Genomic DNA, 23,005 nt, shown 5'->3' with positions numbered 1-23,005 from the left:
CATTTGTGTAACAAGAACCCCTTTAATATCAACTGATAATTAAACCCCAATTTGCCAGTTCTGTGCTACAGAATTTTAATTCAAAAAGGATTTTTAATCAGTTTTTGCCCCTTTAGTTTCCTTAATGACATGTATTTTATGTTCTTATTTTAATTTGAACCGTTCTTTTGGCATGAACTGATTTTTCCCCCTCTCCCCCAAACAATATATGTTAGTATTGACACTTTATTAGTGAAAATTGCATTCTCTTGCTAAGGGGGAAACAATTACCTCCTGTGTTCTCAAAGCGTGTTTCATTAATTTCACCACCTAATTGAAACGAAGGCAGAGGGCTCATAAATGGTTCCATATCTCTCAAGGTTCATTTTTTTCTGAGTACAAGTTCTTGGAATTAAAATGCAGTTTTATTAAGTGGCACAATTTTATTTTTATTTTCCTTTTTTCTTTTCTCTCTTGTGCATGCTGCCTGGGGACCGTTTTCCTTGTTCTTAGCAGTAATAAGTAGGCAACAGGTGACCACCCGAAACCCGCCCAGCCTCATGAGCACAGGTGATTATCAGTTCAGGAAAGGGGGTGTCATAAAAATGCAAACCATTTTGGCAGTTGCAAGATTGTCGTGTCATGTTTTGCCTGCATGCTGAAACAAGTATGATGCCAGGCTGATTTGTTTACAGGAGATTTTTAAATACTTTCTGCATTAGGCTATCTCAAATCCAATTTGAATGTTTACATGTAGTAGTTAAGTGGATTGCTGCACTTAGAATGGCACCCAGAACCACGTGGAGATAACATGGTATTGCCAAACTATCCTTGAAACGTTAATTATGGTTCAGGTCCTATCGCCAAGAGAGGGTGACTCATCTTTTCCTTGATTCCATTTTTAGGTACCTTTCTAGTAGACAATTAAAACATGAAGGCCACTGGCACTACTATTCCACTCTCAGGAAAGTAGCAGGCAGAAAAGTCACGAGTGGCTTTTGAAGTGATGCTATAAGATATCCTTTCAGGATATCTGCTGAAATGTTTGGAAGGATTACATCAGCAGACATGCAGTCCAATTTTCAACTTGCACATCCGAGAAAATATATTGATGGCATTCTTAAAGCCGTTTCCCAATAGATGTTGTCATGGCCATATCTATGCACACAGCAGAGCATACTGAGCTACACACAACATGCACACTAGTGGGATAGCCCTTGAAAGCACAAGAGTAATTTGCTAAAGGGCTAAATCTCTATAAATTGGCCAAGCTTTTCAGCATTATATTGGGATACTAGATAATGAAGTCTGCATTCTATCCAGAGTTCCTTTGTTACCTCTCACCCAGTTCAGGCACCTCTCAGCTAATTCAGACACCTGTATCTTTAAGATTTCCAAAACTATGAAAGGAAAAATATATTGGTGTTATTACTCTTACCTCACGAGGAAAGTGAAGAAACCTGAACGACATCCCTACAGCTAACATCTTCAAGAGACAGCCCTTCATTTCCCAATCTCCAGACGTCATCGTCGTCTTCTTCTTCTTCTTCTTCTTCTTCTTCTTCTTCCTCTTCCTCTTCCTCTTCCTCTTCCTCTTCCTCTTCCTCTTCCTCCTCCTCCTCCTCCTCCTCTTTTATCCTGAATTACAGTCATGACCTGTTTCCACTAGTTCTTATTGCTGGATGGATTAACAGAGCTGTTGCGCAATATGAAGTGGTGATGTATTCAAGCATTCTGGATTGGGTAGATGAGCCATATTCACTTACAAGTTGAATGCTTAAGGATGGGAAAGGATGGTATGTGCCTCTGCAAATACTGAGAAATGCCATCCCTGGTCATGGAAAGAACCTTCTGAGCATTGAATGTAGACTCTACGACATACACTAATCATACATAGATACAGAGTGTGGACAGTGCATGTGATTCTGCTTTCTGGCATTACATGCAAAAAAATGATAGGAATAATAAACTAGCTTAGAAAATGGGAGGAAATAGCTATCCCTCCTTGTCTAAGAAGAGTTGAGGCTAGAGGATCTTTGGTGTGGTTAATAAGTTTTGGTGTTGGTGTTGTTTGTAGACTGTAGTCTGACAGTACTATTTGATTGTGAACTACACATAAGAACTGGGAAGAATTTTCTATTCATTTTGGTTTGGCTCTTATTCTTGCAGAAATATTCAACAGCAGTGGATCAGGTAGATAAATAAAATGCTACCGAATGAGCTCCTTGAAATATGGATCCTATTTTGTTTAATGCTTTATTAGCAAAAAGCCATTCCATGAAATAGCTGCTTTGGAGTGCATAGTATTAGCAGCTTGCTCTTCAAAGACCTTTCCCACTGACTTTAATTGGGGGGGGGGCAATTCTGTGCACTTATTGTCACTGTGTGCACATGGAAGTGTTTGCAACAAAGTCAGTGGAAAAGTCATATGACACAGGAAGAGCATATACTACACTTAGTGCACATTGAATCAGTGACAGGAGCTCAAAAATGCACAGAGACCTTAATGTACTGATTGCAACACATAAAATCAATTTCCTGTAAAATAAAAAGGAAATTCAGGTTGAACCCTCTCAATCAATACATGAATAACTTTGCAACATCAGAAAGCTGTTCTTTAAAAAGGTTGCTCGTTTAATAGGTCTTGTTCATTCAGATTAAATTAGAACAGCTCTATTGTTTTTCAAAATGTATTCCAGCTTCGTAGACAGATAATGCATCCTTAAAACAGACCTCATGTCAAATTTATTATTGCAATTTATCTTTTTACACTTGAATGCTATTCCTTTGACAGGTCTATTTCATTACAAACTCATTTTCAAATGGTTTGCTGCATTTCATCCTAGGCTTGATCCATGAATATTTTCCTTGTGTCACTTCTATTCTTTCCGAAAGATATTTTGAGTGTAGGCTCCTGTATCACCATGATAAAGTGTTAGCAACAATGGTTTATAGAACTCTTACCAAGTGATACCCTAGGTCAGAAAAACAAATCTGTTGAAATGCACATATTTGTTTGGTTTATAGGGACACTTTTCTCCAAAACTTCAGCGCCCTGCCCTTCCACCTTGTTTGAAACGTACATGTTGAGAACTTGCTGCTTCATTACAAATGGAATGAATGCCAGCCTAATTGAGTTGGGGAGAGGGGGATTGGAGGCATTCTGACATGACTAGATCCAGAAGTAGAAAACAGGCTATAGGAGTACGTTTGAAGATGGCATAGACAACATCTCCATTTATTATAACAAATGGAATACATGAAAAAGGTATTTAGCTCAGCCAAGGCATCTAGCACCCCTCTGCATTGCATAAAGCTTTATCCAGATGACTGCCATAAGCACCAAGGCAAAAGGGTGCATCAAACCAGAAGGAATATTACAGCTTTAAAAGAATATATCTATGAACAGTCACTGGATTGACATTCTCTTAATAATTTACATGCCTTAGCACCTTTGCTTGAGGTGTGCTCGCCTGATCCCGAAGGAGAAAAGCTGTTTCACTGGAACAACATGAATTACAATTGTTCATTCTCTCTGGGTTGCTTCAAAAGGTTACCATGAATATATGATTGTCATTAAATGTCCATAAAGTTAAGCTTCCAAAGGCATGACAAGCCCGAAGCTATTATTATTAATACATGATGCCTTAGTTTCTTAAATAGATTTCTCTGGGAGCCCATCACCCACTGCAGCCATTATTATTATTAATGCATTTAGGTTCTTATTTCAGGTATAATGTCTAAGAACTCTGTAACAGCAATAGACTTTTAATAATGATGAAAGAAAGAGGCAGCTGTTGAAAAGAGAGGGCCTAGCCAGCAACCCACCCACACAACATGAGTACCTTAAGAATACATGGGGTTGTGGCTGATATTGCAGTCAGGAAGTGTCTACATGGAAGATTTGCTTTGTTTCAATTGGTGCCTTCACTTAAAGATCAAACAAGTGGCTGTTACAGTTTGTGCATCTGCAGAGAAGATGTTTTCCTTGGGCCCAAGGGGGGAAAGGGGGCAGAATCAAAAACCAAGAGGAGCTAGAGGCGAAACCTCAAAATGGTGCTAAACACCAAATCATTATAACTTACGGTTCTTATACTGAAAAACCCAGCGTGTTTCATTTGCCTTCTGCCCATTTCACCCAACACCGCACAGGACTGTAGGGAGGCTCAGATGTCATTTCAAGCTCCATCTCTCCATAGAACACTTAACTGAAGTTATTTGCTATGCAGGATCCGCCAAAGATTATTTCCCATCTGGGTTGGGGAGAAGGAAAACATTTCAGTGCTTGGAGCCCTTTGATATGTAAACCAAACACTACTGAGATGAAATGGCTTCCTTTTGACTCCAGGGATGATTGCAGGTTCTATAGTGCCAACAGTTGTACTTAAGTAGGCTTTGTTTTCCCCCTGGAGTGAGGAGGATCAAAAAGAAACATGTTTCCCAACATATATTGTCAGCTGGAACAGGCAAATTGGGCACAAAAGACCAGAGCATTTCCAACAATTCATCCCAACAAGCAACAAAAGTGTGCAGTTATTACATCAGGCTTTAATGTAATGCCATTCTGTTTTCTCCTCCTCCCTATTTGTGAACTTGGGTGGCTGTGGTGATACCAGAACCTTCATTAATTTTCTCTTATGTCATAGGAACAAGATATAACTTTCACTCTTATCTCTGTATCATATATATTCTTATGAATTCATTTCCCCCCTTAGTTTGTGATTGCAACTTTAGTTAAGAAATCTTTGGCTCATTGTCTGTATGGCATGCCTTAATATCCTAAACTTTTCTTCTCTAGTTACTTCTGTGCAATGCACCAAGTTATTTTTAAAGGAAATTCATTTTACATATTACGACTTCTTCTGAGAAGACAAATACTTAGCCTGCTAGTTTCTTACTTCCAGATTGTATTACAATCCATTAACTCTCCAGCTGAAAAAGCCAATTTAAATATTTCCCAAGGCCGGAATCTTAGCTAGCATCTTAACTCCTTATGCTTGCCTTTCTTTTTTATTTGATATCCCCCTTGTTGTTGTTTAGTCGTGTCTGACTCTTCGTGACCCCATGGACCAGAGCACGCCAGGCACTCCTGTCTTCTATTGCCTCCCGCAGTTTGGTCAAACTTATATTAGTAGCTTCGATATCCCCCTACATATGCACATAATCATTCTGCTGCACAGCCAAAATATGCATCAGAATCTGTAGAAAGTCTAGGCTGCTCCATTTTCCTATGCTAAGCTAAATTCATAAAAAAATGGCATGTGTAACCACATTCATTTCTATGGCTATAAAAACAAATCTTCATGGGATGTTACTGGAGTTGTGCTGGGGACTCCTTCAATGGAAGTTGGCTTGTATTTCTCTTTTCCAAGAACTTTCCATAAGCACTGTTTGTACATGGAGTTGGTCACATAGCATGCCTTGGGACTAGATTTTGCTTTTCATCTTTTGTCCTGTTTTCCCATTCAGTTACTTTATAGTTAAGAAATGTGATAGCTAACACCTGCTGGTCATTTTGTGCATGTATGTATGCATATATTCACGACGGGAGCAGCTTAAAAGTTGCTAAAAGGAATCTTCCCAGCAAAAAGTGATATAAAAGTTTTGAGAAATATCTAATTGTTACAGGAATGCTATCAGATCCTCCCTACGATTGATTTTAATCCTTGTTAACTAAGTAGCTTAAAAATGTGTCATCTTCATATCCTAAAATAAGAATCATGAATTAAATATTTTATTCATCAAAGCCATAAATAGGATTTAGCTGCTTTTCATTTTATCAGCATCTCAAGGATCAGTTTAGCATCTTCTAAGCGTCTTTGCAGAATTCTCTTGATCACATTAGTATGAATAAAACTCAGTATTAACTAGTAGAATAGAATGGAGGAATGTAGTGAACTGTAATGAAACTTACCATATATTGCGTAGGAACTGCATCAAAACATCCTTAGTATAACACATTGGCTAAGGAATGAAAAGTGAATGTAAGAAACCACTTTAAAGCAAATCAGATAATTGGAGCATCTAGCTCTCCAGCATTTTATGCAATAGTTTGTTTAAATGCTGGGGGGTGAATGTGATCTGTCACTGAGCTACATCCCTTTTCCACAGACAAGGAATGTCCTATTTCTCCCTGTATTTCAAATTTACTTGTGTGTTTATTTATTTTTGAAACATTTCTATGGTGCCTTTCAGTTTTGTGCTTGCAAAAGCAGCTTACGAGAATTTAAAATTAGTTAAAAGATGCAGAGAAACACATATCAAGAATGCAAAATGGCAGGGATCCTTTCCTACAAATGTTAGCGACCCCTTTGCAGAAAGGGAGCTTACCCCTGCACATAATTGACATAAATTGGTGAGGAATGTATTCTGTCCTCATGATACTAAGGAATCCTTGCAGCAGAAGGAAACACAGAAGCATAAAAGGTCGGTCTTCGACAGTTTTATAGGATAAAAAGAAGCTTTCTACTTCTTTGTTTCAGCTTGGAACCTAAAGAGGGCCACAGAACTGGACTTGGACTCGGAGGATACATGACTCTGAGCTCAATTTCCACACCATAGGGAGCACAGGATTATCTGCTGTTGAAATGTGGCAGCAAGGAACAGAGATTTTCCTTGAAGGGCACTTGCTATCCCCAGAGGATCATTTCAGTGACAACTGCTGATAGGTTATGAAGACTGGCCTCTTTTTTAAAAAAAATATGTTTTTATTATTTTCTTCCTTAAACAATATTTTCAACAATGCAATAACAAACATAAAACTTTCTGCTCTGTTGAGCATGTGACTTCCCGCCTTCCCTTCAGCAGGTTTTCCACTTTCAAGTCCTGTCTCAAATTTTAGTTCTTTCACTTCTATTATCCACATTGTAGGATTTATTTCAATCCTGCTAGCATCTTCAGATTTTTTGCAATTATGATTCAAATATACAATAAATTTACTCCAGTCCCTTTCAAATTTTTGATCGTCCTGGTCCCGAATCCTGCAGGTCAGTCTGGCCAATTCCGCAAAGTCCATCATCTCCGCCTGCCACTCTGCAATCATAGGTACTTCCTGTAACTTCCACTTCGGGGCCATTAAAGTTCTTGCTGCTGCTGTGGCGTACATAAATAGTCTTTGATCTATCTTCGCAATTTCCTCTCCCATCAAACCTAGCAAAAATGCTCTGGTTTTTTTTGAGAAAGGTATATCTGAACATCTTTTTTTAGTTCATTATAGATCAATTCCCAAAATGTTTTTACTTTATCACACGTCCACCACATATAATAAAAGTCTCTGTCTGATTCTTTGCATTTTGAAGACTGGCCTCAGAGTGAATTACTCGCAAATCCTTTCAAGTAGTGAAAGGGACTTGCAACAAAGACACACACCCATTATCTGTATGTGTTTAATTACTTCTTTTATTTTTTCTCAAAACAAAACCTCATGTCACCAGCAATGAATATCTTCAGGAAAGTTTATGTTAGATGAAGATTTTACATGTGTAGTTCAAATTCTAAAACAATTCACCATTAACTTGGCAGTCATTACAGCGCCAGGTGTGTTCATGGCCAAAATCAAAAGAATGAGTTAGAAAGGTTGAAAGCTCTAGAGAGCTTTGAAACTTAACATCCTGACACAATTCAAATGTCTTTTATCAAAGTTGCATGTGTAGCTCTATGTGTTAGATTGATGGGATTTGAAATTGTATGGATATCATTTCAATTGTACACTTGTTTCCTGTGGATAAATGATCTATCACCTTAAGACATATTATTTTCTGGGTTGATGAGATTTGTGACTTTTGGGCACCAGTATCAACAAACTTTTGAGATTCCATCTGAAAAGGACAATTCTCAAATGTATGTAACTTCATCATGCAAATCAAGATATGCAAAAGCCTCATGCAAAGAATATGAGGAAACTAGGGACATTGAACCAAGTGAAATTAATTGAAAAACATATACATTCTGTTTGAGTATAAATACCAAGGTTAGGTGATACTACAGTTCATAATGAAAAAAACAAAGACACAAAACACATAAAGGAGGATTGTACAATGTGAGTACAAGTTCAATGATCCACCAAAATGTGCATGATTGGAGACATTAATATCTTCCGGATTCACTAGAAGCAGTGAGAGTTTGAAAACTGACTTTAATGAAAGAAAGATTGCACATGTAATTTGTGGACTAAGATTGATTTTCATTTCAGTTTTGATCAGTGTTTTTTTTCCTAGAAAAAGAGGTGGGTGTACTCACCATGAGGTTCTTACACTAAGGGCCACACTTTTAATATATCCTCCAAATAAATGCAGTCACAGCTCTGACAGGAATACATGGAAAAAGCAGCCAGCCATAGAACCATAGAATTTTAGAGGGACCCTGGTTCTGATCAAATTGAGCAAATTATTTTTATCTAGCAAGGCAGTTTTTCCTTTACATTTGGAACATATATGCAGCAGAGCATTCTGCAATGTGATGTGAACCTTTATTGCTCAATTTGATGAACAGCCACTTGTACGCCACACATTATGGGGTATTATATACACCCTGAATTTACTGCAATTTGTTCTTTCGATATTCCACATTTACTCAAATGTGCTCAGCACAACAGATGGTTTTATAGTCGACTATACCCAGAACTATATTGATCATGTATGATCTCCACATGCTTCTTGGGACTGCTCCATTATGAAAGCAGCTCTTCTGCTGTCAAACAAACAACTGTATAGAAACCTGAGGGAACTTCATAAAGACTTCTGGTACTGTGTGTGGGGAAAAATTAGTTTGGGTGGATGGAGTATATGTGTGTGTGTGTGTGTGTGTGTGAGAGAGAGAGAGAGAGAGAGAGAGAGAGAGAGAGAAGAAAAGAGAAATCCCTTTTGCACTCAATTGTGTATTCTAAAGGATCCTGGACAACAACATACTGCCATATTTCCTTTCCATTTTCTTAGCATATTTCTTTTAACCAAATAATACTGCTCTAGCCATGTGGTATAATGGGAATATGTATCATTATTATTATTTTACATTGGGCTATATAAAATTTGGAAAAATCATTGCAAGTCTTCACAGAAGATTTCTGGACAAGCTCTGATGCTGATTTTATAAATTTTCTTCAAGCATATAATGCCTAACAACAGCTTAGGGCTTTGAGCAAGAATGGCAATAGGTACTGACAAGTGCTAATTATGGGTAGGGAATTCTGTTGTGCCATTTTACAGCTTAGCATTGTCTTCAAAAAATTCTGGTAGCCGGAATCTACTTTCTGAGCACCTACCCAGATTTTGATTTGATACTACCTAAAGCAACACTTAGAATCTAGTTTTCGTCTGACCTTCTCAGTTGTCACAGAGAGATTCTACACTTATTTTTGCTTGGTCACTTGCTATTCTTCCTCCGTAGCCTTTCTAGATTATTCTGTCATATAGCATCCCTTTAATCTGGCCCTTCTGCTGAGGATAGTCTTCCTAGTTCCACCCACTTGCTAAGTATAGAACCAACCACAGAGGTCCTCAAAAGCATCATTTTTTTGGTGGACCTTTTGTTTGTTAAAGTACTAAACAAATACACAGAAATGCATCGAGAAAGTGCTGCTATAGTTTTGTGCAGATTTCTGCAAGATCTTGAACCCCCCCCCTCTATTCAGTTTGTCTGCCCTTTCAAACTTGTAGGCTGAGAATATTCATCCTTACCTCTATGGCTATTATTTCAGGTTTACGTTCTATTTTCTGCCAGTATTAATACTTCTTTCCTAGATGTCTATTTGAGAAGTTAGTTATTGCAGAAGTGGGAGGATGAGCTGTGAAAAGGTGTGAAACATGTAGATCCTACCTGTGGTTTTGAGATAAATGCACAATCCATATTTTTCTAAGTATGTAGCCAAATCTACCTTGTAGATCCAATCTCTCATCTTTTTTTATTTACTCAATTTCTTTTCACAGCCACTCAAAGTGACTTTCAATAAACAATGCAGCATAATGCAAAAAAGACTCTTCCACTGTAGATTGATAGCTGAAGACTCTTCATATTCTTCTGTTGGTTCTCCACACATCCTCTTAAAGCACTTTCATTGGCTTTGCTTCTAGCTTCATTTCATTTTGTTTAAATGCCTCCAGATCATGAACATCCAGTTTTGCCACTGTCATCAGAATTCCCCATGATTTATTAGGAATCTCAAAGGAAACAAGAAGCTCCTTTGATATTACAAAATGCTCTTGGACAATTGTTTGAGATGGATGGAATACATTTTATTCAAACGGTCATCTAGTGACCAGTATTTGGAGACATTCATCGATGGGGTATAAGGCTTTTAAGAGTTCTACGGGCCAGCTGGAAGGTTGGGTAGAATCAGGACAGTGTTTTAAATTTCTGGCAGGCATCCCCCAGCCTGAGAGCTAACAGTTAAGTAGGGATGGAGGAGAAAATCACCGGATTTGTATTTTAATGAGAATTTACCCAGTTTGCACTTCTCAAATCAATACAAAAACCAAAATACAGCTTGCCTTTGAATTTTGTACTTCTGTGAATTTTGTAATTCAATTCTCCAATCAACGCATGCATACAAAACATGTGTCTTAGTGGAAAGAGCATGCAAAAATGCATAAATGAGTGAAAACAATGTACAAAAATGCATTCTCCTATGGAAAAACTGTTTATCAAAATGCATACATTAGGCAAAAGGTGCATATATTTGGAGGAATGTTCACAAATATGTGTACAAATTTTCACAAGGAAAAATCAATGTGAAAATGGGGTGAACTGAACTTAGGACTAGAAAAATGAGAAACTGAGATAAAGCAAAATCAAAATATTTGCTCATCCCTACTTGAAATATTTGCTAGTTGGAAAGAGAGAAGATTTAGGGTACCTGTTGAAGTCTTATTAGGTGGACAGAGCCAGGTTCATATTCTCCCACTTTCCAGCCATTAAGCTTTGGCAATTCAGATAGTATTAAATGGTGGCTGGTGTTGGTGATGAGGAGACAGGACAGTTGTTGAAACCCATGGAATGTGATGTGGGAATGTCAATTTTAATTGTTTTATAGAAACTAGTCAAAATGAACTTTGTCACAAAGAGCATGTAAAGTAGAGACATAAGGATATAAGGAAATAAAACTTTCCCATTTCATTTCAGTCATCGCTCAATATTCCATAGTTCTGATATTTACAATACAGAAATTTCATACTATAAGTGTGTGCTGATGAATTATAACAAGGTCTGAGAGCCTAGAAAGCAATAGTAATGGGCCTTAAAACCATCAGATTCCCTTTGGGAGGAGGAGCTGTAAAACTATTTGGTTACATAACTTTGCAGCATTTACTTAAAGTCTGCTTGCTGTTTAGTCTCTTGTGTCAGTGTGTAATTGTATACCATCTATGAAAAATTTGCCTCATATGCTACATCATACTTGGAATAAGGGTTACATTTTCCTTTTTCTGATGATCTAATGTAGGACTGGTCTTCTGAAATGTTACCGTGAAATTGTTGTTGAAAAATGATTTGCCTGGGATATTTCAACAATACTTTTTATTGTTATTATTATTTCCCTTTTTTCTACAACTTCTTAAGGAGCATCTACACAGAATTCCAATGCCGTGGAGCCAGAAAAGCAGGTTGACAACACTGTGAAAATGGCAGGAGTTATAGCTGGACTTCTGATGTTTGTAATTATCCTTCTGGGAGCAATGCTTACCATCAAGAGAAGGTAAGTTTCTAAGATCTCTACTTTGCTTTGTTTTGGGAATGGTTAATACCTTTTGTTTTAAATTTTCGTACCTTGTTTGAGCATATTTTATGCTCATTTGGGGGAGCAAAGGCATAGATAGGTTAGGGCTGTTGTTTTTCTTAAATGGAGTTTTAGATACATGCCTGAAAAGCTAATCTGCCCTTCATGTGCTCACTGAATATGTGGGAATCACTTCTCTGTGGTTGTATCCCACTGGCTGTGATGTGTGGTATTTGTATTTCTTGTGTGCACAATTTGATGAGGGCAATGATTTGGGTCTTTCCCGTCTCCATTGACATCTTTCTTTCTGGCATGGTAAGTGTGTGAAGAACATAGAATATTTTGGATTTTCATTTTCCAATATGTATGTACAAACATATAAGCATAACAAGAATACAATTGGAAGTCCTGAGTTCTAGACCCAATTCTATCACTCGGCATATCCACACTGCAGACTTATATTGGTGATGTAGTCTATTCCCTCTTCCCAGCAAATTCTGGGAATTGTACTGAAGGCAGCAAGTGTGTGTGTGTGTGTGTGTGTGTGTGTGTGTGTCCATGCGTGCGTGCATGTGTGCTTTCAACCAGAGTGCTCAACACTTCACCAAACTGCAGTTCCCAGAATTCTTTAGTGGAGCTATTAATAAAACCAATATAAGTTCGTAGTTTAGATAGGGCCATCTTGTACTATCTGAGCAAGTCATTTCACTTAGCTATAAAAAGGAAACAGTGCCTCATGGAGGTGCCGATGAACCTAATTAGCAAGCACTTCCACTCTCTCAGATGATAAGTAGCATTTCTGTAAGCATAGAAACAATGTTATTAAAGCTGAATTTCTTCTGTTTTCATACTGGAATAGTAAATTATGAGGACACGGTCTGCAAACTTTATTTTCTGATTGTGTAAGTGTTGTGTATAAGTGTATTTAGAGAAGACGAAATATGCAAAAAATGAATGTGTATGGCGTTTCCCATCTGACTTCAATATTACAAGCTGTGAAATGTGTGGGATGCTTCAAAAAAACTGCCTTTCTATTCTTTTTTGAAGGAGCGGTGCAGTAGACCCAAGGTGATTATTAACCTTCTAAGTGTGGCTTGACTGTGCATGCTCACTGACAGCCATTTCCTCTGGACCGTCCATTCAGATGGACAAAGTTATTAAAAACTTGCCTGGAGAAGAGAGGTTGTCTGAGGATTTGTTTCAACCCATATATGATCTCACCACTTTCTGAAGTCGTTGCTGGCATGTGTTGGGAACAAAGTTATCAAGCAGTTCCATCTTTTTTGCATCTGTATATGCTTTCTATGTGAACCACTGGCTCTCACACTTTGAACCAGCATGGCATGTCAGCTGAGTTTCCTTGCTGTCATTTTATGATCACCACACCTATCACGTACTGTGAAGTAGTGATTCCGTTGAGCTGGTATTTTAAAAGAATGGGGGGCGGGGTTGTCCTTGTTTAACACATGTCATTATTTTGACATTATACTCATATTTCCCAAAGCACAGTTTTAAAGGAAGCCCATAGTTTGCTACATCCCAGCAATGCGATGGTAACGTGAGTTTGCACATGCAAGTAGCTCAGTTTCCCATCTTTAGTCACACTATTTGTAGTGTTGTTGTTTTAACTGTAGGAGTATGACTGCTTGATAATGATTGTAGCTATATTTGTGTTGTCACTGTGCCGTAAAAGCTGTCCTGGGGCAAACATTATGGCAGGTGTAGCCAATGAGGTACCCCCCCCAAATGTTGTCAGACTACAATTCCTACAACCCCTGAGCATTGGCTGATGGGAGATGTAGTTTAACAATGTCTGGAGGGCATCATGTTGGCTACTTATGTGTTATTGTCTCAGGAAAACCATTTCTACAACTTGTTCAATACACTTGTTCCCATTTTCTGTACGCTCATTTCTGAAGAGCTGCATCTTCAGAGTTGCAAAAGCAATCACTCCACTGAGAACCATGAATAAAAGAAATGCTGATGCACTAAAGTTGACCTCAGCTTCCATTTGCTTCAGTAAACGTTGAAGATGCTTAGAAACTCTTAAGATAATATCTGCAAATACGACTTTGTACATTAGGATTAGGACATTCTTCTGTATCCTGCATTCATTTTCTTGTATTCATGTTTAAAATTCAGCCTCGTGTGTTCTGAATCCCTTATACTCTTCTGCCTCTTTAGCAGCTTTTATAATCCATGAGAGGGAAAAATAATAATCCCCTTTATTGTGAAAAGGAAATTTAACAAGAGTCCTGTGTGCTTGTCAGGTTACCAGAGCTTTTGAAATCTGATAACATCTTCCTGTGCTCTTGTTTATTGTCTCAAATTTGTCTTCATTCATGTGAAGGAAAATACCATTTCCCCCCTTTTGATAGGATTCTGGGAGTTTGTACTTTTCATATCTGGAATTTCCAAACCTTAATAGAATGTAAAGAGACTGGAACAAAATTACAAATAACAAAGAGATTATATTTTTCTGCTACTTCTATTTTACATTTTTAGTACAAATTTGGCAAGTATACTAAGCTAATAACAGTACAGTGCTGGTTAATATTAATTCAAAAATTGGGGAGATCAATTAATTCCCTCTGATTTTAATAGTTTTAATGAGTAGCAAAGCATCACAAACCATGCTTTACCCAAATAACATATTTCATATTGATTTCTTATAACTTACCTTTTTGTTTTTTGTTTTGCTCTAAACTCCTAGAGGCATCATATGTGTGTTAAATTGCCTTCTGCTATAATCCTTAACAGCATTCACTATTACCATTGACAAATGTATGTAAAAGATCTGTACTAGGGTATGGTTTTTAAATGGATGCAGGTTCCATTTATTTCAGTGGAATTTATTTCTATGTAAGATTATTTATGATCAGTAGTAAGGTTAAACTGCAAGTTCAAGTGCAGAATTTAAAGTGGTTAATGGACTTGGTTTCAGTTTCTGCTGAGTTTTCCAATATACGGTATCTTATGTCCACAGAAACTCCACTGAGAGTCTCGTTTTAAGAACTGCAAGTGCACATTGCTCATTGGAATGTTCTCCTGGACGCGCACCCAAATGTGGATGTTCTCCATTCATTTATAAATATGGCTGCTGCCCACTGTTTCAATACAATGTACATTTAAATGTACATTTCCCTATAGCATATCCCATTTGTAAACACCTGCACAAGAGTTAACACATCTAGCTACTTCCCACCCCTGATAAAAATTAAATCAGATAAAAACTGAAAGGCGTAAAAGTGCCCATCTGCTGAACTTCTGCATCCACAATGGAAGTTTACATTTCTCAATTACTTTACAGCATTCCTTTTGTTAGCATATATTTGTCACCAACAGATCACTCTAACACAAGCTGTAAGGTGCTTAGTTACTAATATCAAGTTGTGATATGCTTATAACTACTGCGAATAAAGGCATTGTTGTTTGATTTACAGAGGTCAGTTAGAGTATCTGGTTACCAAATTTTACTACAGTGTGTTGCATAATAATTTCCGTAAACTAAAGTGGTCTCCTAAATGAAGACTTTGAAGCAACCTAAACATTTTTAAACATTGGACAGGACATGAAGACCATTTGTTAATTCACCCTGTGCTTCTAAATTACCATGTACTATTCCACATTTCTCAGTAATGATATTCATGCCTCCAAAGCTGATTTAGAAAGTTGATGAATGGCAGAGTTATAGCGCGTCCCATTATTTCCAGCTATATAGAAGATGTAAATCCATTGTTGAGCTAGGTTATCAAGCAGAGTTAAAAACCCAGTGATTCCACAGCTAAACGAAGATTTGAAATCTGGCCACAAAGTCAGCCATCAGCATTCCAAATTGTTCTGCACTCACGCTCATTTTGAATGTTTGACTCAACTGAAAATGGGGAAAGCTAACATTCTTTCACAACTACCAAATCAACATGATTTTCAGAATTCCAGAAATCTTCCTTTAACTTGTAAACCAAAGGCACTTAATTGATGCTGTGCAAAACCAGTCTCAGAAAATTCCGAAGCAAGCTTTAGAAAGTAAAGGCTGTTGTACCAGAAAGTCTGGTCTAACCTAGACTTTTAAAGCAGACTATACTCATACCATCTTATTGTTATACAAACAAATTTGTGAGAAGCCCTGTTCCATGCCCAATAAGCATGGAACGCCTTTGCCAGGTGGCACTGTGGCCCATAGATTGCCACAGTGCAAGCTTTTGCCCATTATCTTCTCTGTGTGATGGGCTCATGGGGAAAAGCTGTCCCACAAGCCCTTGCTGAAGTGGGGAGGGGAGCCATTTTGCTTTGAGAGCTTCCTGCCCACCCACCCTCAGGTTGGAGCCTTCACTGAGCAATTTTGGGTCATTGGTTGACAGGGACTGAAAGGAATTTTTTTGGCATTTGGTTGGGGTTTCTTTTCACCTTTCCCTCAGTGAAATTATAGCTTTCCTTTGTTAGGCGGAAGAACATTGTTTGTATGAGGGTGGAAATGACATTGATCAGGATCAACATAGTATGGGGGGGCATAAGGGGGCCTATGGGAGGATTGACCATGGCAGACCCAAGTGTGAGTTTGGTATCTGCCTGGTTGGAATCTTTAGCCTGGTCCCCCAGTGAGACCTTGCTTGCTTGGCTTGTACCATGACAAGGTTCAACACTGGCTGACTCCCGTCATACAGATTCAGAGCAATGCAAACCCAGCAGATCCATTCCATCAACATGGGGCTTTTGGAATGATGAACTCATCCTGACACCCAATGCCATGACAACCCTTGCCCTGCCTGTTAATAAATATTTAGCCTGATTTTATCCCATCACCGTTGTACAGTCTGCTTATTTTGCTGCTCTCATGGGTCACATAATACTCCTGCCTGAGCAACATCCACTATATATTTTGGAAGGTTAACTGTTTGTCTGTTCGCTGTACATTTGAATACCTCTTGAGATATCATAACCAGATTTTGCATGAAGATATCAAGGAGCAGGATTTAATTTATCTTTGGATACAGTTGGTTGCCATTTTGAATCAAGATTGTGAAACGAACCCTTTGGAACTGTGCTGATTTTAGTCACTGATTTCAAAACTGCACTATTTTTTAATTATTATTATTTCTCAGAATCCCAAGCAACATTGGATATAGTATATTATAGACTTTAAGAAAACTATGGTAGGGCTTCTCAGCATGAATGAGCCAAAGTGCTTTAATCTAGTTCAGTTGGTTCCAGTCTGTGCAATATAGATCAGTCTTTCCCATCCTAGCTCCTTTCAGATGTTTGGGACTACAGTATTTGGATTTGGGTTCAAATAAATGCATCTATGTCAATTAAAAGTCAGAAACATGTTTGGAAATAGAACAGGGAAGGGGAGAAAATAGCAAGTGTTATTCTCTGTCCCACAGATTGCTGACCACAAGTGTACAGCCAGCATTGTCCTCTAAGGTTAAAGCCATATCTGAGTTTCATTCATCTTCAACTTATTTGTATGAAAGCCTTTTTTCCAGGGGAATCTGTGTTCCCAGTGTTGTTGGACTAAAACTCCCACCATCCCTCCCCATTGGGCATGCTGGCTGAAGCTGGTGCGGGGCAGAATCCAAAATTACCAGAGGGCACCAGACCAGTGAAGGTTGTTAAAGATATTAAACTGTACATAAGTATGGACTCAAAATAGGACCCTCTTCTGCACTAAACCAGTTGATGCCCTCAACAAATTAATATTAAATCTGTTCATCCGATCATTTTGATCTGAAGTTGCACAATAGGATCATAGAGTCAAACTGAGAGATGCATTTGCCTCATGTATCTTATTTTAAAGCTAATGCAGATTAAACTACAATGAGATGAGAAACTATCCAAAATATTGATGGACTGGAACAATCTGTATAATAAATGGATTATTTCTTTTTTAAAACGGCAACTCCTAAATACATAATTTTAAAATAAAGATTAGTCCTTACATTATACAAAAAGAAAAAAGCAACCATATGTGTCTTAGCTACATTGTACTCAGACTTCCATAATAATCTCTTAGCCCACAGAGAAGCTAGTATGAGATTCTCTTGCTTTTCAAGGCAATGAGGCAGAAAAGTAGTGATTTAATTAGACAAACTTGAGGCACTACCTTCAGACATCAGAGTGACATCTGCTCATGGCCCAGGGCATTATAACTGATCAGTAATAGACACATCTGATTTTTCTGAATGTAGCATTTGCTATCCAAATGCGGGAAACAAGAGCATTGTGGGATTGTATAAGGAGAAAATGTTTCAGGGTGAAAAAGACACACTGCCAGAAGAAGTAAACATGACTGAAATTAGGGATGGGTGAACAGTCAAAGATTCCATATAACTGATGTAAACTCACTCAGCTTGAAATACTTCTTGAGAGCTTACAATTACCTTCAAAAATTAAGATTCAGGTAGTGAATGTCAAGTAGTGTTGGTCTGGCAGAGTAAAAAAACATTAAAAAATTGTCCAGTAGCACCTTAGAGACCAACTAAGTTTGTTCTGGGTATAAGCTTTCATGTGTATGCACACTTCTTCAGATACGAAAGCTTATACCCAGAGCAAACTTAGTTGGTCTCTAAGGTGCTACTGGACAATTTTATATATTTTTTAAAAAAATTAAGGTTGACCCTTGTTGAATATTAGTGCCTCAAATCTGTTTGGCGGCACTATTTATCTCTTATCAACTATCTATCTTGCCTTTCCAAAGAAGCCAAACAAAACATTTAAATATGTAAACAATCCAAAACATTTGAAAATAATCAAATATCCTCATCGCTAGTGATTGTAGGGTTGTTAGGAGCAGTGCATTTCAGCCATCAAATGCCTAGGTCAACAGGAATGTACAGTGGTACCTCCGGTTGTGGACGGGATCCGTTCCGGAGCTTCGGTCAGATCCCGAGGTTTCTGCAACCTGAGGACCCCTTCTGTGCATGTGCGTGCAGCAGTACCCAGTAAAATACTTCCAGGTTTGCCGCTTTCGCATCCCAAAGTTTACGTAACCAGAGGGTTACGCAACCAGAGGTACTACTGTATTTAGTTTCCTTTGAATGTTGATAATGAGGAATGCACCTGCATCTTACTAAGTGGGGAGATGCTACTGAGAAGGTCCATTCATGAGTCGGCACCACAAACATGGTCTCTCATACCAAGACATGGGAGTGACTGGGGCACCCCAGTCAGATGGGCAGAGTACAAATAATAAAATTATTATTATTATTATTATTATTATTATTATTATTATTATTATTATTAACACATTGTCCTAGATGCTCATCTGGTCACCCCTAAGATATCTTCCACTGAAATGTTTGTTGACCAGAGCAAGCTGCCTTCACAGAACTCTCCAGGCCTATCACCCATGAAGAACAGCAAAAGTCAGTATTGGTTGGAATGTCCTGCATATCTGGACTGCAGGCATCAGAAATGCTAAACTGTAATCCCCCTTATCACTAAGTAAGATTTAAATGGGCAAAGCCAAGTGGCTTAACTCCTGTACTTTCGAAACCTGTGATGGTTATCCATTATGTGTAATCCCCAGAAGTCAGAAATGAAGTTTAGAATATGCATAGGCCACCCCTCTGAATAATACACTCTCAACGCAGTTTACATAACAATTTTAAAATTACAGCTTCAAAATAATAGAATAAAAAATGCAATACAATTTCTTCTAAACACCCACAGCATGCATAAAACAGCAGTACTAAAAAGTAGATTTCCATCCCAGAATATCATATACATTTTCAACAGTGTAATCTGCTAAAAGAACCGCTGTACCAAAAAGAAAATATTCCTGCATAGGGCAGCTGAAACAAAAAGGCCCCCATTGGGTGCTTAATAGAAAGACAAAGGTGCTTACGAAAGGAGAACATCAGCTTAAGAACTTAATTTCTCAACACACACATCTGTGCACCCAGTTCTGAACAAAAACTGTTTTTTGGAGACGCTTGCTAAATATTCATAGAATTCATAGAACTCATTTTAGGGGAAGATATGAATGTAGTTATGGATAATTTCCCTGATAAAATAGGAAGAAAAGGAAACACTTAAACCTTTGAATACATTATTTAAGAAAAGGCATGATGTATTTTTAGAGGCTATCTGTCAGCACATAGAAAATAATGATTATATGCTTTTTTCCAAGGCAAGAAACAGTTATTCCAAAATCAATACATCCTTCATTTCACATGCATTAGGTAATAACATTATCAGTGATATCAGAGAGGTTAACCTATGCAAAATATTGGAGGGCACTGGCTCTTCCTTCAATAACTGAATGGAAAGATAAAATGTGTGAATATGCCTTTCATGTCAAAATTCACACTATATTAGGATGGAGGAAAATAGTCAAGGATATAATAGCTTTGCTTGAAGCATCATTTAGTTTTATTTATTTTGGCAACAATACTCAAACTACTAATTCTCTATGTGGAGATGATTCTGTACATCCAGCATACATGGAATTGAAGCTTTGCAAAGAAAAGTATATAAAACTTAGTTTTAACAGACGACGAGCTGTTTAGCAAAAGGTGAATATACATTAATGCTGTTCTGTGAACTCTTGCACAAGTAATAGAAGGTTGCTCATAGACAGTGCACTGAAATAATATACCGATGGTATATTATGGAATAAATATGTGTTAAGTTGCTATTTCCATATTCGGTGTTGTTATTTATTGTGTTTTCAACCAAGTATGCTGCTGTTAGCCTCCTTGAAACTTTGGTGGGAAGGCAAAATATAAATCCTGAAAATAAATAAATACTGTAAATAACATGAATGAATAAGAAGGAGGCAGGTTGTAGCTTATCAGCTCCAGTGGACTGAGCAAGCTTATGAGAAGCAACTTGTAGAAGTCTAATTCAAGAGCTTGCAGAAACATAACAATTTTTTGGATGGCGCGGGATCACTTTTTTCATACAACCCTCTCCTGCTAAGTTTGAAACACCCCTTCAGTGAGCAGAAGAGGGCTCTTCTAGAGGAACTGTTCTAGAGGACCCATTCCCCACACCAAAGCATGTTCTCCATGTACAATAGGGTTATCGCCAGGGCATTCCAGGGCATCTTATGCATCACTGGATAGCATTTGTAGTGGACTTGCTTGTAATAATTATCATATAATGACTGAGACAGAAACAGTAACATTTGTCCTCTCGTCCTCAGCACCTGTTGACTGTAGAGGTGGTCCAAGGGGGTATGAAATAGAACAGGAATAGAGAAAACGTGGTCCCCCAGTTGTTCTTGGACTCCAGCTCTAATCAGCCATAGCCAACATTGACCAATGGCCAAGGATTGTGAGAGTGGTAGTCTAAAAACACTGGGGGGAGGACACTAGTTTCCAACCCCCAGTGTAGAAACTCACTATCCACAGAACAATTAACAGTAATTCTACTTCTACAAGCCCTGTACCACTTATTTGGAAAGCATATAAACCTGGGAGGGAGAGGAAGGAGCAGTCAGCTCTTGCAAATGCCTAGCAACTACCAATTAGAGGAGAGATTAAATGGCTTCTATCCGTGTGAATTCAGCATGGCAACTGAATTATACTTAAAATCTGAGACATGAGAAAATGTACCCTCATCCCTGCCTGCAATCCACAAATCATTTATTCTGGACCAGTCTTCCAAAATTCTTCTCATCTGAATTTCTCCTCATATTTTGGAGTCATGGAGTAGATGCTTCCAGAGTGGAATCTGTGCATTAGGGAATCTTCTGTGGTTCCATGGTTTTTTTGTTTGTTTTGTTTTACAGAGCAATGGTCAGTGCATGTAGTCTTTCAGTGACTTCAGTTTATTGACATCTTTCCTCCATTTCGAATGTGCCTATCTGCGTTAATAAAACACTGCAAAAAGAACCAGTATCTAACCACGGGTATGATTGCACTGTGATAGTTTTTATGTGGTGTTTTAACAATGCATATGTGCACTTTTGTGCTCTGATAAAACACTGTAGTAAAGAATCTTGATGTGATTGTACATACAGTTATGTGAGTAAGCGTTTTCCTTGGTAGTTTACCATTGTGCAGGACTACATATGTATATCAGTGAAACACCTGACAGAATGTCATTCTGATACAATCATGTACATGATCACATGAAGATCTCTTTGTTCCAGTATTGTATTGATGGGTACATGCTCACTGGTAACATAGAGATGGGTAAAGAGGCAAAAGAACTGTAATCTGTAGCAAACTGTGCATGCTTCAGTTCCAGAATTAATTTCAGAAGTTTTCCTAGTTAAACTGGAATTCAAGAGAAATAGAATGCAGGGCAGACTAAATTAATGGAAGAGCTAAGGAATGGAATGGGGAAAATCTTATCCCTAATCTTCTCAACAAGACCACATGACAGCTCTTAATTTATACTAGAGCAACTGGTTTGTTAATTGCAGACAAAATAGTTCAGACTGTAATAGTCATCTTGCTGGTGACAGTGTTCAAGAACTGCCAACCTCCTCCAATTTTTTGGACACAGAACACTGTTGCAATATTTTCAAGTAGTTCTGTGTTAAGCTGAATTTCCCTGTGTTTCATTGTACTGTTCTTGCTCTTGTCTGTTCTCCTATGACAGTGTGTCATTGTCATGTTTGTCAAGACAGGACAACTTCTACCATGATGCATTGCTACACGGGTCTATGTTTGGGCTAAACTCTCAAATGTCCAATGCAAAAGAACACCCCAAATTGTATTAACAGTACTTTAGAAGTTGAGAGGTAGTGTGTTGTATATTGTCACTAGGATAGTCTTAGAAACTATATATGTAGAAGTGGATTGCCCCTCATAGTGAATAATATTTGGGAGATAAGAAGCCCTGAATTCAAAATGAGACAATAATATTATGCACTCTGTTCCAGGACTATAATTGGCTGCATTCCCACAGTTTGTATGCAGCACTGCCAGGGCTGGGCATGTCCAGCTCTGTTAAACAGTCGACAATCACAACAGTTACCTGTTTCACAGAGAGGATAAGAAGATTAAATTGTGTCCCCCAAGCAGCTAATTGGCATGATCACTGATTTTCTAAGTGGGGTATGTGAGCTCCAGCAGACTGAGGAGTCTTGTGGGCTCCTTTTGTGTATCGCCATAGCTGTTTGGGGGCTGGTGTATAATAATTGATAATATATCAGTATTCAAATTAGGCAATGCATCAGTGGAATACTATGCACAACTGTACAAGGTGTATATGCATGTGTGATCATGATGCATGAAAATCTACATGCAGGTTTAATTCTCATTTCTAAGAACAGGAGATTTCTCAAGAAGAACACAGCTTAAGTGTGTGTGTGTGTGTGTGTGTGTGTGTGTGTGTGTGTGTCTGTAGATAGTGGTCTGGGTA

At 38.1% G+C, this 23,005-nt stretch overlaps 1 protein-coding gene across 11 annotated transcripts in view; it reads left to right on the top strand.

Annotated features, from left to right (window-relative positions):
- PTPRT (protein tyrosine phosphatase receptor type T) overlaps positions 1-23,005 on the top strand; it is a 603,119-nt gene that overhangs the window by 496,415 nt on the left and 83,699 nt on the right. For 4 of the 11 annotated variants that reach the window (XM_053394028.1, XM_053394034.1, XM_053394032.1 and 1 more), the window contains exons 14-16: positions 493-549; positions 11,530-11,665; positions 12,734-12,754. In XM_053394028.1, the coding sequence (XP_053250003.1) occupies positions 493-549; positions 11,530-11,665; positions 12,734-12,754 (214 nt within the window). The remainder of the gene's footprint in view (positions 1-492; positions 550-11,529; positions 11,666-12,733; positions 12,755-23,005) is intronic. The other 7 variants (XM_053394036.1, XM_053394029.1, XM_053394027.1 and 4 more) reach the window with 3 other exon arrangements.

This window comes from Podarcis raffonei, chromosome 6 (assembly GCF_027172205.1).
Source record: "Podarcis raffonei isolate rPodRaf1 chromosome 6, rPodRaf1.pri, whole genome shotgun sequence".
Classification (NCBI taxonomy): Eukaryota; Metazoa; Chordata; class Lepidosauria; order Squamata; family Lacertidae; genus Podarcis; species Podarcis raffonei.
This window is presented reverse-complemented; position numbering and strand designations above follow the sequence as displayed.